This window comes from Prionailurus bengalensis, chromosome D4 (assembly GCF_016509475.1).
Source record: "Prionailurus bengalensis isolate Pbe53 chromosome D4, Fcat_Pben_1.1_paternal_pri, whole genome shotgun sequence".
Classification (NCBI taxonomy): Eukaryota; Metazoa; Chordata; class Mammalia; order Carnivora; family Felidae; genus Prionailurus; species Prionailurus bengalensis.
Genome location: NC_057359.1, coordinates 91,057,335 through 91,069,428, shown reverse-complemented (window position 1 = coordinate 91,069,428; position 12,094 = coordinate 91,057,335). Strand labels below are relative to the sequence as shown.

General features: G+C 57.1%; 2 protein-coding genes across 2 annotated transcripts; one reads left to right on the top strand and one right to left on the bottom strand.

The window, feature by feature from the left end:
* Positions 1–1,671: 1,671 nt before the first annotated feature.
* Positions 1,672–3,484, bottom strand: LOC122474446. The gene is made up of 4 exons (XM_043565316.1): positions 3,475–3,484; positions 2,951–3,325; positions 1,967–2,051; positions 1,672–1,874 (listed from the first exon to the last, which is right to left on the bottom strand). The coding sequence occupies exons 1-4, from the start codon at positions 3,482–3,484 to the stop codon at positions 1,742–1,744; spliced, it is 603 nt and encodes a 200-aa protein (XP_043421251.1). The 3' UTR covers positions 1,672–1,741.
* SURF6 (surfeit 6) lies at positions 3,375–9,582 on the top strand. The gene is made up of 5 exons (XM_043566865.1): positions 3,375–3,576; positions 4,594–4,797; positions 5,365–5,453; positions 6,547–6,747; positions 6,921–9,582. Exons 1-5 carry the CDS (start codon positions 3,483–3,485, stop codon positions 7,398–7,400), a joined length of 1,068 nt encoding a protein of 355 aa, XP_043422800.1. The 5' UTR covers positions 3,375–3,482; the 3' UTR covers positions 7,401–9,582.
* Positions 9,583–12,094: the final 2,512 nt, after the last annotated feature.

The following is a 12,094-nucleotide window of genomic DNA, read 5'->3' as shown; positions in this document are numbered from 1 at the left end:
CTGCCTGGAAGCTGGAAAGTCCTTAATGCTTGGCGACTAAAGAAAAACTGGCATCGTTGCACGTTACAAGGTCCAGCTGCCTGTACTTCGGTCCCATCTAGTCCTCACTGGACCTGGCGTTGGTGTGGCAGCTACCTGCACTACAGGGAGGAACGGCCACGGGCTTGGAAGGGGTTGAAGCGTTGTGTCCGCAGTCACCGAGCCGGGAAGGGAAGCAGCAGAAATTGGGGCTCAACCCAGACGGAATGCTAGGCCCAGTGCCTGGGTGCCAGGCCCCCCCGGAGAAAGGGGGTTTCGAGCCCACGCCCTGTCGCCAGCGTGCCTCCTCACGAGGGAGACAGCAGTTGGTCTACGGAGGAGGTGGCAGCACACAGTCCAGTCTCAGGGACAGGGAAGGATACAAGCCCAATGGTGTTGGGGCCCAGAGACCCCCACGGCCAAGCAGGGGTGCCCCACAGGTGGGAGCTGGGGCCCAGTCCTGGCTCTGGCCCTGGTTTTCTGGGGGTGGCCTGGGGAAGGCTCCGCATCGAGGAGACAGGTGATGATCTCTTCCTGAAATACCCTCATTGCAGAAATAACTTGTATTTGACACTGACGAAGAAAAAAGGACTACAACCAATGGAAGCACGTGTGGGGAAAAGGCTGGACGGAGTGGACCAAACTTAACGGGGGTTTCGACCGTCTTCAGTGTCCTAACACCTGAGCAACAGGCTCTCCGCACCATCAGTGTCTTGTTCTCCTGGGCTGAGGCCACCGTCCCCATTGGAAATGGAAAGCGAAGTGGTTTCTCCCCCCCCCGGAGCAAGGCAGCTCCCCACCACCTCCTCCTCTAGCCCACGCCCCCGGCAGCAGACCTCACTGGAGAAACGGGCTCTTTGTTTCCAGGTCTCTCTCAAGTCTGCTTCAGGCCGGCTTCGTCTCCACGACCCCAGCCGAGCTACGGGTATTAAGGTCCCCTGTGGCCTCCGTGTCACTCAAGCCTGGTCAGTCCTCAGTCCTTCCTGCCTCTGTGTCCCAGGCATTTTATTCCGAGAACATTCAAACCCCTGGCAAAGTTATAAAGGTCGCATAAAGAACACCCACCTGGGTGCTTTTCTGGATTCACTTCCTGCACCTCTGCTTGCTCTCTCATCCATAAAAACCACGCGAACATCAGCGGCAGACCTCATGCCACCTCACCCCTAAATGCCTGTTAGCTTGCCTCTCTAGGAAAAGCAACTCTCCATGGCCCAATGCCAGCATCAGGCCCATGTGAACAATTATCCCATAATATCATCTAATATCATGACACTTTTTTTTCTTTTTTTAATGTTTATTCTGAGAGAGTGAGGGAGGGGAAGAGAGGAGAGAGAGAAAATCCCAAGCAGGCTCTGTGCTGTCAGCGTAGAGCCTGACATGGGGCTCAATCTCAAGAACTGTGAGATCATGACCTCAGCCAAAACGGAGTCGGACGCTTAACCTGACTGAGCCACCCAGATGTGCCTCGTGACACATTCTAACTTCCCCAGTTCTCTAAATGTTTATTTTTGAATGTTTATTTCTGAAAGAGCAAGGGGGGGAGGGTTAGACAGAGGATCCAAAATGGGCTCTGTGCAAGAACTCACAAACCGCAAGATCGTGATCTGAGCCGAAGTCGGCCGCTTCACCGACTGAGCCACACAGGAGTCCCTCCAAACATCTTTTTACGTGTATTTTCGTTTTGCGTTGCAGTTAGTTACTATTTCTTATAGCCTTTTGAAATCTAGAGCAGGATCAGGGTGGCAGTCTGGAACACAGTTCCGGATATACTTTGAAGGGAGAGCCAACAGAATTTGCTCAAGGACCGCATGTAGGGAATGAGGAGGCAGGGTGGCTTCAAGGTCTGACTTCTGTGCCTGGAAGCATGGAGTGGCCTTAACTGAGGCAGAAGGCAGGCAGTGAGGGGAGGTGGGGTCGGGGGAGGCCAGGACCCCTGTTCTGTACATACCCTCGACGATGTGTCTCCTGTCCAAATGTGGGCCTGGAGTTCAGGGGAGTCGGCAGCACCGAGTCACGAGCTCTGAAGGGAGTCACTGCACAGTAAGAGTTAACAGAAAAGGGAAATGAGACCCAAGGAGGAGAGTAGGTGTTCAGGGAGGAGGTAGGATCTGCTGGTGAAACCCTCCAGAAAACTCACAGATGAATAAGGCCCATGAGTCAAGATTCGCACTCAGAACTCAACTCTTCTCCCGGCCCTTTGGCAACGCTGCTGCCGTCAACCACCTCCTGCCCAGACAGGACCTCAGCAAAGCCTCAAACACCCCCCCTGGAGATGGTCACACCCATCTCCTCTGGAGACGGAGAACCCCAGACTGGTGGTGTGGACTGGAAGAGGACACATCATCCCCTCCCCTCCCACATCCCTGTTCCTCTGCGCCTCTGGCTTTGATGGTGAAAACGGACGGTGCCAGGAAGGACACGTTTATGGCTCAGTGAGTGTCCTGGAAATCTACCGTGGGGGACAACGAAGCCATCCTCTCCTCAAAACGTCACCTCATAGCAGAGATCACGGGCAGAAAGTTACATTCTTACTGCTTCGTCAGAAACCTTTTCAAATAGGTTTTGAAATTGTAGTTTATAAATCCAAGTCCCTGCCCCCTCCCTCCCTCGAGGAATAAGGCCTCCCCTACTCACCCCAAGGCAGCCCTTCAAGGGCTGGGTGTTGTGACAAAGCCTGTCACTGCCATGAATTGCGGAACAGGGGTGCGGTGGTCTCCAACCTCAGGCTGAACACTCCCCTCCCTTCCCTCGTGAGTTAAGGGATAGGCCTTGTCCTAAATCTTAGCCTGTGGTTGCACTGTCCAGAGCAAAGACCCCAGTGGGTCTTCCTCGAGCGCCCCAGCATCCTCCCTCCCGACACCTCACATCCCTTCCTCCCGGACCTTTCTCCTTGGCACTCCCCGTTACCCGACTCGTCCTGCGCTTGCCTTACGTGTTGCCGGTGGCCACACACACGCAGACCCGCCGAGGACGCCGCTGCGTGTCTTCTCAGCGCTGACATCTCCCGCCCTTGCAGCCCGCCCGGCACCTGCAGGGCGCGCGGTGCTTTCGAGCGGACCCGCTCTCGCCGGGTCCCGCTTCGGATCTGGGTCCCCAGAGAGCTGAACCACGGCCGATCGGTCCCGTCGCCCCCGGGTACCGAGCGCCCACTGTGTACGCGGCACCGTGCCGGGGGTGGGGCGCGGCAGCCAGAAAGTCACAGCACCGTCGCCATCCCCGCCCGAGGGAAGAGGCCGGGGGCCACGGAAGCCCAGGACCCACAATGCTTTGCGCCCCGCCCCGCGCGTCTCTTCCGGCGGAGCCGGGCCTGGCTAGTCGAGCACCGCGCGCTGGCGGCTCGGCGCTCGGCTGGCGGCGCCCGCGCACGCGCGGCTTCCGGCGAGGGCGGTCCGGCGGCGTGGTGAGGGTGGCGTGGCGAGGGGGTCGCGTGTGTGTCTCCCAGGAGAGTTCCAGAACCCGCGACCATGGCCTCTCTGCTCGCCAAGGACGCCTACCTGCAGGGCCTGGCCAGGAAAATCTGCTCCCAGCCCAGCCCGGAGCCGCAGAAACGCAAGTCCGGTACAGCGCAGCCGGGGTCGGGCCTGGCAGGGCTGGGGGTGGGGTACGCCCCTGCGCCGCCCCGCGCAGCCTGCGGGTGGGTGAGACACGTGGGTGCGTGAAGCAAGCCCGTAAGATGGTGGAAAGACTTATAAGGGTTATGTACAGTTGTCACCGTTTCCCTGCTTGTGGGCATCAGCTCGGGGGTGCCAGGGAACCAGCTGCGTCCGCTCACCGGGCCGGAGGCCCCTGCGGGGCTTGCAGGAGGTGACCCGATGGGATGGCAGAGGTAGGGAGAGGGCGGGAACGGGACGGCTCCTGCCAGTGGGGTTTACCGGGAAGTCCCTACACAAGCAGGTGAGACAGGTTGGCACTTGTGAGTGCTGCCTGGACCCGAAGGGGCAGAGAGCATCAGCGTCTGACAGGCAGCTACACGGAGAACGGCCTTTTGTCTTTATGCGAGGCAAACTTACTCATTACCGGAAGTTAGAAAAATTGAGGTTTCTTAGCACTGGGTTGTAACTTGATACGTTGAAAGATTAGTTTTTCCTCCGTGTGTCTCAGCGTTTTAAAACGTCTCGTTTCGTACTCAGTGTACTCTTTTTGTTAGCTTAAGTGTAAATATCTCTTGATCCCTTAAAAAAATAAAAGCCTGTGTTCTCGTATTTGACAGCTAGGTAGTGCTTTGTAATGTGACAGGTGCCTTAACTTGTCCTTGTAGGTGAGTATTCAGGTTTTTCTAGTTTTTCCCTGCGATGAACATTTTTGAGGTCAAATCTTGGCGCGTAACCGGGACGGATTCTCATAAGCAGACTGCTGGGTCAAGTGTGGATGTATTGCAGGGTTTTACCACCTGTGGCCAGTTTCCTTTCTCGGGTTTGTGGGTGGCTCTGAGCTTTACAAAAGGACAGGGGTCTCTGCATGCTCTGTCCTGATTCGCCTACAGTATCCTGGGACCAAAGGCTTTCCAAAACTTTCATGCAGGTTGGATGGGTCACAAAGGTTAGGACCGCAGCCCTTTATGATTTTGTATTTCAGCCAGCAAAACTCCAGGCTCAGAAGCTTCTGGGCCCCCCAAAAAGAAGAGGAAGAGAGCGCAGAAGAAATCCTGGGAGAGGGAGGAGAAGGCTGTGGAGCCAAAAGCCCAACCCCTAGGGGAGAAGTCTCCAGCAGCTTCCAAGGCCAGAAACCCAGCAGCAGCCACGGAGGAAGAGGCCTTCACCTCCACAGGATCTCCTGCAGGTGGAGATGTGGGGCAGGGCTGACTGAGATCACGTGAAAACGTGGTCCTCTGTGGACATGAGAAAACATGGTGTCATGCACATTTTTGGGGTATTTTGAGACTTTCTAGAGAGCAGGTTTTCAAGGGACAGATCCCAGGGAATACATAGTGGTTCCAGGCCATTTGGCATTGGGGTCTGGTGAGGGGCAGGGTCATGTTCCCCTGAGGACCTTGCCCCGAGGAGGCTCTCACTAACTGCAGGTGTCCAGAGTGGCATCATGAGAGCTGACCTGTTGGGAGAGGTGGGGAAGCCCCGCCTGCAGAAATTGGAAGAAATGAGAGATGGGTTTGTCTGGACCCATCAGAAGCATTTTGTCTTACCGCACAGGGGTGTTCTGTTCTGGGGGCCAGTCCAGCTTGGGGAGTGGAGAGTAGTATTTACTAGAACTGTCCTGCAGGTCGACGAGTGGCCACTTGGGGAGTGGGACAGTGTGTGGGGTTTCAAGCTTTGAAGTTGGACCTTGGGAAAAGGGACGGGAAGGTCAGGCAGGGGGTTTTCTCTTAACTCCCTGCTTCTTTCCTCACAGACGTCGAGGCCACAGAGCCCGAGTCTTTGTTTGCCCTGGATGTTCTGCGGCAGCGGCTACGTGAGAAAGTACAGGAGGCCCGGGGCCAGGTAAGTTGGGGAGGCTGCTGGGGTGTAGGACGCAGTGTGGTTTTCTGCAGTGGTTTTCCTGCTCTGCGTGGAGGAGAAAGTACCTTGGTGCCCTTTGTGGGCTTGGTCCTCAGTTCTGCCAGCCACTGGGGGCAGCCGCTGTTCCCACCCCTGCAGCAGGTCTTGCCAAGGCCACGGTAGTTTTGGTTGGCAGGGGATCAGGTGTAGTGTCCGGCATCTTGGGGAGACTCAGTTCCCACGGTAACCTGCTTTGTACAGTCTGTGCTGTGGGTCCCCTGTGCCCTTGGAGAGAGGCTCAGTCTGTCGAAGGAAGCTGCCTTTGTTGGACACGACACCGGGCAGCGCTGTGTCCTCTTGACGTCACGCTAGCTCTGTGAGGTGGCGAGGGTCTGCGATGAGGTGACCGCCACGGGAAGCACCAGACCTAACCCTCCTGGGTGTTTTGTGCTGAGTGACATAATCTTTCCACTTAGCCACCACCTGCCCTTTCCCTGGGGACGTACCCTGGGCCTCTTGCTGTGTGGGACAGTCCCCCAGCTTCTTTGTGCAGTGCCCTGGGACAAGCCTGGGGATCGTTCCTAAGGGGCAGCCTGAGCTCCAGCCTGGCCTTCCTGCATGCAGGTCTGGGTCAGTCTGGTAGTGTTCTCTTTTTGGTCTCTAGACGGAAAAGGCCATCTGTGAGAGCAGAGGTCAGGTGAGTCACGGGCAGAACAGCGCCATAGTCCGCATGGGCATCGAGCGTCCTGATCTGATGCCGAGTTCCAGATGGTGTCCTTGGCTAGGCCTGTCCTCATCTGCAAAACAATGGAGGACACAGCTATGTCGAATTATTTGTAAAGGGCTCTGGTGCAACATCCGTGTCTGGGAACTGGAAGCCGTGGTTCTTACCTGGGGGTCCTCGTGTCCTTTTTGGGGTCCTTTGGATTCCGGGTGACAGGTCGTCTCCCGGGGGAACACTGAGCTCAGTGAGCACCTTGTCTTGCACAAGCGTTTCCTCACCCGCTTTCCTGCCCTGATTCCACATCCCAGACCGGGGGCCCCAAAATTGGGAGGCCCTCGTAAGGGAGCCCTGACTCTCCTCCTCCTCCTCCAGGGCAGCACCTCGGAGTCGTCTCCCGCGGCTCTGGAGAAAAGACGCCGGAGGAAGCAGGAGCGGGACCGCAAGAAGAGGAAGCGGAAGGAACTGAGGGCGAAGGAGAAGGTGGCAAAGGCCACGGAGGCTGTCGAGCCGCCCCGCGAGGCACCCCGCGAGCCACCCCGAGAGGAGGCACAGCTGGGGCTGCTCTTCAATAAGGTGAGAGGCAGGTGCGGCCGTGCAGTGCCCCCGGCTGGCCACGTGGCCCGTGTCCCGAGGCCGCCCGTTCGCGGAGGCGGGTGGCGGCAGTGCCTGCCCCTGGGGGCGCTCGTGGGGGCTCACGGGAGAGGCGCGCCTTGAAGCTGGAGTTCACTGGGGTTGCCGCCCGCAAGGTGGAGGTGAGCGCGGGGGAGCCGGCCGGCAAGGCCCAGCGCCGGAAGGAGAAGAGGCAGAAGCTGAAGGGGAAGCTGACGCCGCTGACGGGGAAGAACTACCGGCAGCTGCTGGAGCGCCTGCGGGCACGGCAGGGTCGGCTGGCCGAGCTGCGGGACCAGGACGAGGGGAAGGCGCGGGAGCTGGAGACCAAGATGCAGTGGACCAACCTGCTGTACAAGGCCGAGGGCGTGCGGATCCGGGACGACGAGCGCCTGCTGCAGGAGGCCCTGAAGCGCAAGGAGAAGCGGCGGGCGCAGCGGAGGCGCAGGTGGGAGAAACGCACGGCCCACGTGGTCGAGAAAATGCAGCAGCGGCAGGACAAGCGGCGACAGAATCTGCGCAAGAAGAAGGCGGCCCGGGCCGAGCGGCGTCGGGACAGGGCTCGCAGGAAGGGCCGCATCCTGCCCCAGGACCTGGAGCGGGCCGGCCTGGCGTGAGGACCCGGGCCGCGTCCCTGACCGGGGGCTGGGGTGACGCCGGGCGGGGCTCGGTCGGCGCTGTCTGGGCCCCTGGGCACGCGGGCTCCGTGGGCTCAGCTCGCGTGTGGAAGGGACGGTGTCCGGAGTGGAGGTCCACGTCTTTTGGACCCCCGGTAAGGAGTGACCGGGTCCGGGTCCCCGCCTTCTCTTGGGAGGCCAGACAGCTCCTTGGAAGTGTGCAGGGTGGGGGTGCAGGGGGCACCTCCCTGGCCCCTTCTTCTCCTCCCAGTTTACACGAGCAGGGCGGGAATGGCCTTTGGGACTGCCCGTGTCCGTGCGGAACTCGCCTGGAAGGGAGGGATCTCTGTAGATCGAGCCAGAGGTGGAGTCTCTGGTGAGGGTGAGCTGACCTGGGTGTGGCCGGAAGGGAGTTATCTGGGGTTTATTTGTAGGAGGAACAAAAGGTAGCGCTTAGGTGAACACACGGTCAGAGTCTCAGGGTGCCTGCCAGATCTGCACGGTGTGTACTAGGCTGGAAAGAAAGGGGGAGACAAAGGAAAAACCGAAGCTCAGACTCAGCGAGGGAAACGAAAGATGCCCAGTATGGCAGCGGGACTCCACGCAGACCTGCAGGGGGGCAGAAGGGGCGCAGACGTGCAAAACCCCGGGGGCGGGGGGGCTCATGGCACATAGATTCTGTTTGGGTAAAGCTGTCAATAGAATCGTTTTGACTCAGGTTCACTTAAGAAACACAGTGCAGGAGGCCACCTGGGTAGCTAATGACTGAGCTAAGCGTCCAACTCCTGATTTTGGCTCAGGTTGTGTCTCCTGGTTCATGAGTTCTAGCCCCAAGGGAGGCTCCACGCTGGCAGTGTGGAGCCTTCTTTGGATCTTGTCTCTCTTTTCCTCCCCTGCTCGTGCTGTCTGTGTCTGTCTGTTTCTCTCTCACGATAAGTAAACTTAAAACATACCCAGCGGACTGTAACGGAAAGGCTGGTGTGGCCAAAGTGGACAAAGCTGACTTGAGAACGAACGGCACCGTGAGGAGTAAAGAACGCCCGCCCCCTCCCCCCGGTGGAGGGGTTCTGTGCTCCCAGCAGGCAGAGCGGCTCTGACGACCCCGGGACTGGAGCCTTGAGTCTGCCCAGAGCGGGAGATTTCTGATTCCTTTCCTAGGCCTGGAGACATCAGGCAGAACTCTGGTGGATGTAGAAGGTCTGGAGGAGAGTCACGAGCTCGATCTAGCAACACAGAACGGCGTGTCTGGAAACACACGCTTTGCGCGTCTCTGAAGCAGCAATGAGAACTGAGCATCTGGTCTATAAAGGACGTTTTCGTTTCAAGGAGTCAGACCAGGTGTGGTGTCCGGCCACGACAGAGTTTCGTCGTCAAGGTCAAGAGGTGGTCGGAGTTTCACGTTTGGAATTTTAAAAACACACTCTCGAGTTTACCTGTGGGTGGTTGTGGGAGGCGGAGCCTGACTCCCAGGTGTCCGTGCTGAGCGCGTGTCCTGCGGCAGGTGGCAGCAGGAGCAACTCCTCCAGGGACAATAGTGGGTAGTGGGATGTGGCCAAGGGAAACTCCCAGGACGAGTCTGGGAGGCCCGATAGACCCCTGTTGGGTGTCGTCGCCTCCAGTGTGGGAAGACAGTGCAGCATGGTGGGAGAAATCTTCAAGGGCCTGATGTCAGAACGTTTCCAGAGCCAGATGACGGAAGTTCCCCCTCCTGGGGTGGAGGGGATTGGATGAAGGTTGCCCCAAGCAGAACACCGGCTCTGAACAGTGGTTCCAACTGTCCCGAAGGCCATGGCGGTGGGAAAAGGAATAAAGGGAGAAAGCTCACTGAAATGGGAGTCAGGAGGCCGGAGAGAGGAGCACTCGTGCACCGTGCCGACTTGCGTCCATTGTGGGAGGAAGTGTCACCGACCCAGCAGAAGCGTCCTCGACAGGAAAGCGTCGTGATCACAGGCTCAACAGGGAAGGACGCTGTACCTCCTGTGAGACACCCAGCGACCCGGCCAGCAAGGAATGGCCCTCGCCCTGCGCTGTGAGTCTCTGGGTCAGGACAGCCCTTCCCAGCGTCCTCCTCGTAAAATAATCCCCTCTTTGTTGGATTTGCCTGTGGTTTTGCCCTAGTTTGCATGTCCCAGGTTGCAGTTCTCTGCTATTCCTGAATAAACACGTTTTGCTGGTAAGGTAACTGGTAATTGTATTATTATTATTTTTAATGTTTGTTTTTGAGACAGACTGTGTGAGCAGGGGAGGGGCAGAGAGAAGAGGGAGACACGGAATCCAAAGCAGGCTCCAGGCTCTGAGTTGTCAGCACACAGCCTGACGCTGGGCTCAAACCCACGAACCGTGGGATCATGACCTGAACCGAAGTGGCTGCCTAACGGACTGAGCCACCCAGGTGCCCCTGGTGGTTTTATTTTTAAGCTCAGCACTAGTCTCCTTTCTCCACTGGCCCTTTGGGTGAGTCTGGGAAGGAGCAGAGCCTGCCTTCCCTCCTGTCCAGGGGCCCTAGGACTTGAGCTGATGGACATTTAGAAATTCAGTGAGTGGCTGGGACCAATCAGGCAGCTCAAGTGAGGCTTCTCTTCATCAGATCTGGTGAGGGTGGGGCGTGCAGAGAGAGCTTTCTCTAGACCCTGGTGGGTCAGCTCATCCAGTTCACTGCACCAGTCACGGGAGCCTTGCGTACGTGGCCTGTGGGAAGAGAAGTGCTGTGTGTTCCCTGCGGTCGGGTCCTGACACCTGCGTCGGCCCTGAGCTCAGTTCTGGTTTCATCCCAGCACTCCAGCTTCGGAGAAGAGCTGCCGTGTGCTGCTTCTCCAAGATGCCTGAACGCGCACGTGGCAAAGGTGTGCCTCTTGGATCCTTCCCAGACAACCTGTTGGGCAGATGAGCAGGTAACAGGGTCAGTAAGGCCCTTTCAGCAAGCCTACGTGTCCACTGGGGCGTCTGACCTTCCTCTTATTCCAGGGAGTTTCCAGAAGCCTCACTTACCTTAGTGTGCACTTCAGGGGACTCCAGGTTTTGGCTGAGCAACAGAGGAAGTCACCGAATCCTTCCTAGTTCCCTAGCTAGCCTGTGGACTCTTGATTCCAAATGGAAGCCAATCTGAGGTTATATCCCGGGGAGTTGTTTCTAGAGAGCACGTTGTGAGGCCTGCAGGGTGAACGAGGCAGTTGCCGAAACGTCAGCAACGTTCTGGTCTCCAGGCTCTGGAACGCGATAGCTTGAGTTTGGAGCCTCGATCCCCCAGAGGAGAGATACAAAATCGGCTGTAACTTCCTGGCACTCCTCAGAGCTGCACGCGCTCCTGGGTGTTTTCACAGAACCGCCAGTAGATCCTTTGTTTTCTCATTCATACTTTGAACTCTTTAAAAATTATACCTGATGAAATAGAAAAGAACAGCTACGTGTAGTTTGCTGCTGCTGCTGCTGTTTCACTGGCTGAGGCAGCCCGACATGGCTGCTCAGTCCAAGTGTCTGAGAAGGTTTTCTTCGGTGCACAGCTATGGCAGCCCTCCTTCCTGGCCAGGCACTGCCCACATGTTCCGAGACGTTCCCCTGGATTTTCTCCAATACCAAACGGCAAATGTTTCTGTCCGTTTAGTGAATTGAACCTTCCTACTTTGGCCTCGTAACTGGGTGCTCGGAGCCTGTTGGGGTCCGACTCTGCTTGTAGGTCTAGATACCAGGCGGCAAGGTGGCCTTGGGGATGAGGACGCTGGCTCCTTGCAGTTTTGCTGTGAAGTTGAAACCGCTCTTGACGGTAAAGGTTATCAGTTGAGAAAACAGGCCGACCAAACATTGGATCCGAAAGCTTTTGTCTGGAAGTGCCACGTGTTCTCACACTCCACTGGTCACATCACGTGGCTGCACATAACTTCCAGTGGGGACAGAAACGCAGCCCACCTGGTGCCCGGGGGAAGAGCCAGGAAGTTTTGTTTTTCGGGTTGTTAAAAATTTTTTTTTAATATGTATTTTTGAGAGAGAGGGAGCACGAGCAGGGGAGGGGCAGAGAGAGGGGGAGACACAGAAGCTGAAACGGGCTACAGGCTCTGAGCTGTCAGCACAGAGCCCGATGTGGGGCTCGAACCCACAAACCGCGAGATCATGACCAGAGCCGGAGTCGGAAGCTTAACCGACTGAGCCACCTGGGCGCCCCAAGAAGATCCCTGTTCTTTTTTTTTTTTTTTTTCAACGTTTATTTATTTTGGGGACAGAGAGAGACAGAGCATGAACGGGGGAGGGGCAGAGAGAGAGGGAGACACAGAATCGGAAACAGGCTCCAGGCTCTGAGCCATCAGCCCAGAGCCTGACGCGGGGCTCGAACTCACGGACCGCGAGATCGTCACCTGGCTGAAGTCGGACGCTTAACCGACTGCACCACCCAGGCACCTCGGAAGATCCCTGTTCTTAAATGCGTTTCAAAATGGGAATTAGCGTGAGGTCTGTAATAATATCACACGATACAAGAAAGCAAAGAAAAAAAGCAGTCATCTCTGAAAGAATGCCCAAAGTAGAAAAATGACCTTTCGGAGGAGATGGTGAGTCAGCAGACGGATTGAAAACTATGAAAGGGTACCCGTCTGGCTTAGTCGGTGGAGTGTGCGACTCCTGATCTTGGGGTGTGGATTCAAGCCCCATGCTGCACGTAGAAGTGACTTTAAACATCAGACAAGCTCGGAGAAAAAGTGGAAGAA